Source organism: Notothenia coriiceps, unplaced genomic scaffold, assembly GCF_000735185.1.
Source record: "Notothenia coriiceps isolate Sejong01 unplaced genomic scaffold, NC01 NC01_scaffold00016502, whole genome shotgun sequence".
NCBI classification, from domain to species: Eukaryota; Metazoa; Chordata; class Actinopteri; order Perciformes; family Nototheniidae; genus Notothenia; species Notothenia coriiceps.
Genome location: NW_011349203.1, coordinates 1 through 6103, shown reverse-complemented (window position 1 = coordinate 6103; position 6103 = coordinate 1). Strand labels below are relative to the sequence as shown.

Genomic DNA, 6103 nt, shown 5'->3' with positions numbered 1-6103 from the left:
GCCCACCTGTTCAAAGTGGGGAATGACAGAAAAAGTTTGAGAACCACTGACCTAGGGTGACCAGACGTCCCCGTTTTCCGGGGACAGTCCCTGTTTGTATTGGCCTGTCCCCGGTTGAAACTGTCCCCGGAAATATCCCCGTTCTTTAATATACGTTAAAAACACATAGCAAGGTGAAATAAAACGTTTCATGTCAGCAAACACTGGGTAAACAGACTGTGGTCAAGCCAGCCCCCACTTTGGAAAACACAGTCAAAAGCACTTTGTATTGCGGTGCGCGAATATCCTATGGATTACGGTAGAGGCCTGTAAAAACTGCCTTCAAAATAAAAGCGTTTACTAGGTCAATAACAAATATACCTAAAAAACACACCAAACATATTCATATATACTGGAGCTTAAATTAAGAAATATGTACTATATAATGTGATCAATAATAATTTAAAACAAACTACGTATAACTACCACATTATAACTGAGTGAATGTAAAATGTAATACAGTTATGAAGACATATCTGACATTTCCACTGGGTGACTAATTTCAATTGATGTTGACACCATCTCACAACACTCCTAAAATAACATTACTTTCTGAAGCACAATTTAAAATGTATGCTGTTTAAAATCTCAAATTAGATCTATTGTCCATCTATATTTTGATTATTATTTAATGGAAACCGTCCATAATCAAAGAGTCATTCGAAGTCAATCAAATACCTATTTCACTTCAGGGTGATGGCAGGAGACCCCATCTAGTCAATCAGAGAAAATCAGGACAATCTGATGTAGAATTTCAAAATAAAATACTTTTGAAATCTCATATATGGGCTATCGTCCTTCTATGAATAAAAATCTGTCAACTTATCAAAGAATTATTTCACTCCAGGGTGATAGCAGGACACCCCATCTAGTCACTCAGATAGAATCAGGACAATCTGATGTAGAGTTTCAAAATAAGATACCTTTGAAGTCTCATATATGAGCTATCATCCCTCTGTTTTTAGAAAATAATGAAATAAAAACTATCCAGTATCAAAGACTTATTTAATTTCAGGGTGATAGCAGGACACCCCATCTAGTCACTCAGAGAGAATCTGGACAATCTGATATACGAGCATCTGCCCTGCTCAAGTGCTTCAAACCTGAACATCGAACCCACTCACAGGAAGAAGAATTACTGTCACGATGTCAGGTGGCCTTGCCTGCAGTACCCGCTGTCCACCAGCTGTGTTCGCTGCTGAGGTGTCAGCAGAGTGAGAGGCCTTCCGGTTCCTCTTAGATCAGCTGACTCTGATGCTGCTGTCAGGAGACCTCAACAACTCTATTGAATGGCAACTATGAAAATTATCGAGCCATAGAAACGCTATTCACAGCTATATTTTCCCACTGTTAGCGGACATATTTTCTTTTAACAGGTGAGCAAAGTAGTGACGCTGTATTGGTGTTGTTGTGAGCAGAGCTAAGTGACTAACGGTAGCCAATCCCTGTTGCCTGACCTTAACCATCTTTTTGCTAGCTTCGGTTTGTATACACTCATGTTAAAGTCATATAATGGCTCTGTAACATTAGTAAGCAGTCAGGAAATTGACATTTGTGTTGGCAAAATAGTAGAGTCTGTTAAAACACGAATGAGCGTCTGTTGCTAGTGTAGCATAACTATCTTAGCTTGCTTAGTGGTAAACACCGTCAGTGCTAAAATGTAGCTAAGCTATGGAAATACAGTGCTACCTGTTCTGTAGGCTAATCAGTGCTGTTGACAAGAAAACAATCTAACTGGTTCTCAATGTTGTATTAACTTTTGCACAGCACATAAGTCTGAGTTTCAGTTTTGCTCTCAGTTTCCTCTAGCTGCACCAGATCTGTAACCATGACTGAGTTTTGGTTGATCTCTGCCCCGGGAGAGAAGACCTGCCAGCAGACATGGGATCAAATGATGGCAGCCACCACACGTAACAACAACCTGTCCACCAACCACAAGTTCAACATCCCTGACCTCAAGGTTAGAATGGATTCATCACAATTTCACACTTTCTTTCACATGCTGAAGTACACAATTACTTTGCATCTATGGACTTGAATAGTTAAATATGCACGTCATTTTATTTCTTGCAGGAGTCATAGTGATCTTTCATCCCTTTAAAAAAAAGTAATGGTTGTTATACATTTAAAGTTATATATAAATGACTCACCTTATATATCACTGTCAAGAATAAGCTGACTGTGTGAATGGGAAGCAGTCTTGACACAGATCCGTTGCCTGCAAGATGAAGTGTTAGTCTGGTAAAGTTTTCATCCGTAGAGCAGCTCCTCTCCTATGGTTTGATTCCTCTCCGTGCAGAAGGTGAAGTAACCCCACTGACCTCGCAGCCACACGGGCCAGTAACGTTCTCCTAGAACTGCTAGCGATGCATCAGTGGCTCTGGAAAAGAGGTGCCATCATAAAAACATTGGGCCCCCGGGATGTGACTGTAGGCGGTGCGAACCTCAGATTTCACTGTTAAAACAAAACCCTGGTTGACCCCGCTTCAAAACGACACAAATCTCATGACTGATGAAAGTCATGATGTGCTGATGTTTCACTTTATGTGTTCACAAACAGGTGGGGACCCTAGATGTCTTGGTTGGGCTGTCGGATGAACTGGCCAAATTAGACTCCTTTGTGGATAGGTAAGCTACCTGCTGTATTCTGACTGGAGAATGCCTATTGATATACTCTCGGGCTGAACAATTTATAGTAATTTAATTAAAATCCCAATAAGGACTACTGCAATATCCAACTCATAGAAAAAGCTAAATATGTGCTAACAAACCATTTTTGTGTGGGAGAGAAACTCTCTCTGGAGGGAACTTTGGAATTTGATCCTTGTCAGACCTTTTACATGCACAGAAACCTATATAACAAACTACAGGAAAGGGAAAACCCCCCATAGCATAATGGGGCCCCTTTACGTATTTTAGTGCTACAGAAATATCCCCCCCTACTACTCATATTTTACAGATTTAAGTTTGGTATGGATCCTGACAAAACATCACCCTATGATCAGTTTATTACATATTTTAATTTGGAAAAATAAAACAATAATGCAAAAATGATCTTTCCCTCCAATATCCTGAATCATATTGCAATTGTAACATCAGTGAAATAATCCGTTATAGATATTTTGTCCAAATCTTTCAGCTCATCATTATGAATAAGGCCTGCATTTGATAGGACATGAAACAAACCTCCTCTCCTGTGCAGCGCTCTCTGATGTACCCGCTTTTCCTTTTCCTAATCCCTTCCCTCACCTTGTAACGATGAGGAATTTCACAGAGACCTGAGGCTAGCGGGCCTCGCAGTCTAAACTTGGCAATTTACAGTTGGGTGACACACCAGCAGGTCTTTCTTGAGTCATATTTCTACCCAGTGACTTATGTGCTGCATGTATGTTTGAGTGTAATTTATAGCGTTTTGAAAACATTGACATCAAACGCTCACACATAGCCAACACTGCCTGAGCTTGGCTTTGCTGTAGCGATCTCCAAGAGGGTGAGAAAGAGTAGCAGTCCAACCGGTTTCACTTATCTGAATACAGCCTGTCATCAATGTAGTCTCTTTTTGGAAGTTTCAATAAAACATGTCTGAGAAAAAAAAATACCACAACTAATAATTTCTTACATTTATTCCCATTAATATTTATGCACATTAATCTAGTGCAATATCCAAAATGCTGTCATCTCAATATTTAGTAAAGTACAAAAGATGAATACTTGAATGAAGTATTGTGGTGCTGCAGAGAAGTCCCAGTCTACAAAGTGTATTCTACAGACTAAAGAAAAAAAACACAATAAATAATAAAGAAAATAAATTATAATTGTATACCATAATTATGCAATATTGTTTAAAAAAAAAGATGAATCCCTCCAATATTGCGAATCATATTGTATTTTAGACATCAGTCAAAATAATCACAATAATCAGGCTGCCCTAATTGGTATAATTTAGGTTATTTTTGTGTCCTTAATATATACAATTACATTTTCTTTTTTTTATAGATTTGATAGAAAAATGTAGCCTAAGCGGCAGATGTTCTTAAGAACTTTTTAGGCCTGAGATGTGACTTGGCTCTGTGTTTTTGGCTTCACATCTGTAGACACAGTTGCTTTGATGTGCTGCGGAAGAGTGTGGATAAAAACCCTGAACTGTGCAGGTCTGCCATATTATAAATAGCCTTGTCAGGAAGTTACCTTAACAGGAATATGTGAACGGTTTTGATGTGTGTGTATGTGTGTGATGAGGTGGTGCAGAGCGACTGTGTGGTCTACGCTGGCTCTGTGCGTGCTGTGTGTGTTGGCACGGCGTGTTTTCATGTCTCCTGGCTGTTCACAGTGTGGTGAAGAAGGTTGCTCAGTACATGGCCGACGTGCTGGAAGACAGTCGGGACAAAGTTCAGGAGAACCTGCTGGCCAACGGAGGTACCGTGATGGTTACCGAACATTTTGTCCACATGATTTATTCCACATTATTTAGTCCCAAAAAGTTGTCTGATAATGCAACGCAAGGTTAGCTGTGCAATACTGATAAGAGCTTAAAGCACACGCTCTTAAATGTCTTAACAATATTAGAAAACACCAACTATCTGACAGATCAGATTTGTTATAAAATGTTATCCCTACCCAGCTGTCTGATAAAAGCATAGACTGAAACTCCTTTGTTGTCTTTTTTTCAGTTGATCTTGTCACCTACATCACAAGATTTCAATGGGACATGGCAAAATATCCCATCAAACAGTCACTTAAAAACATCTCTGAAATCATCTCAAAGGTAGGTCTCTGACTTAGTTTAAATATATTATTATGATCCTAAATCAACAAATTCATATGGCAGATACATATTAAGCTCAACTAATATTATCAGTGTAATGGCATTTGTAGAATTAGATTCCAGTGGTGACTTTGTAGGATTTGTCTGACTGATTTGATTGGATAATTAGCATAACTCCAGGTCCAAAATGTATTGAATAATGATGATGAGAAATCATTCTCAACATCTCATTACACGTTATTATTTAAAAAGAATATGCTGCTCAATCATTATGTGTTTGTGTGTAGCTTTTTAATAACCAAATGTAACTTTGTCATACAACTATTTGCTCTAACCACATATGTATGTTGCAACGGAAGAGTTCTATTCTAGAAGGAAGTGGATTTAGTTAAGAAGAAAATAAATGTAACCTGATTATTATCACTTTACACTTATTAGGGATATTATTTGAGGAGTTGTGCCTCTTTGAACAGCATGTGTTTTGTATTAGTCAGTCATAACTCATTCAAACACATCTTTCCTCCCTAACAGCAAGTCTCCCAGATTGACAATGACTTGAAGTCCAGAGCATCGGCTTATAACAACCTGAAGGGAAACCTGCAGAATCTCGAAAGGAAGAATGCGTAAGTAATGTACAAATGGCACTTCTAACACAACATTTAGACATTTTAAGGAAGTAGCTAGTAAGACAAGCCCTTCTAAACTGTCATCGAAGTTCCTTTTAGCAAAATACTAGGGCCGGGACTCGATTAAAAAAATTAATCTAATTAATTACAGGCTTTGTAATTAATTAATCGCAATTAATCGCATTTTTAATCACATATAAATATTTGACCTGAGAACAGTGAGAAGCAATTTTTTTCACATGGATTTTAGTATACCATTGAATAATGACTGAATACATAAGCTTAAGCAACAAAACATTGTTTATTTTTTTCAAGGATGTATTTAACCAAGACCAACAGAAAAGTGCAATTTTTGCCATAAAGTGTAGCAATAGCATATTTAGGAATATAGTACATTTCAGAGATTCAGGTAGCCTATAGGTAGGTAGACCTTCTGTAAACTATAACACTTTGTTTTTTAAGTATAACACAATACTTTCAAGTACATTCAGAACATTGGAAACCCTGACTATTAGAAAACATCTCTCTGTTGCTTCAGAGGCCATAACAGACTTTGTTGATTTAAAAAATCTAATCAATTTCAGTCCAACTCTCTCAATAACCTTGGCCAAAACAATAAACAGTTCAACATAAAGTGCCAGTTGCACCAACAACATAATAAATAGTTCAACAT

At 37.9% G+C, this 6103-nt stretch overlaps 1 protein-coding gene across 1 annotated transcript; it reads left to right on the top strand.

The window, feature by feature from the left end:
- Positions 1 to 1240: 1240 nt before the first annotated feature.
- LOC104949562 (V-type proton ATPase subunit C 1-A-like) lies at positions 1241 to 5431 on the top strand. The gene is made up of 6 exons (XM_010775930.1): positions 1241 to 1415; positions 1839 to 1999; positions 2600 to 2667; positions 4370 to 4455; positions 4710 to 4804; positions 5336 to 5431. The coding sequence occupies exons 2-6, from the start codon at positions 1868 to 1870 to the stop codon at positions 5429 to 5431; spliced, it is 477 nt and encodes a 158-aa protein (XP_010774232.1). The 5' UTR covers positions 1241 to 1415; positions 1839 to 1867.
- Positions 5432 to 6103: the final 672 nt, after the last annotated feature.

Excerpts from the sequence above, each read along its gene's own strand:
- LOC104949562 (XM_010775930.1), top strand. The coding sequence starts at position 1,868 with ATGACTGAGTTTTGGTTGATCTCTGCCCCGGGAGAGAAGACCTGCCAG. Across the intron at positions 2,000-2,599 it reads TCAACATCCCTGACCTCAAG|GTGGGGACCCTAGATGTCTT; the intron begins GTTAGAATGGAT and ends GTTCACAAACAG. Across the intron at positions 4,456-4,709 it reads GAACCTGCTGGCCAACGGAG|TTGATCTTGTCACCTACATC; the intron begins GTACCGTGATGG and ends TCTTTTTTTCAG.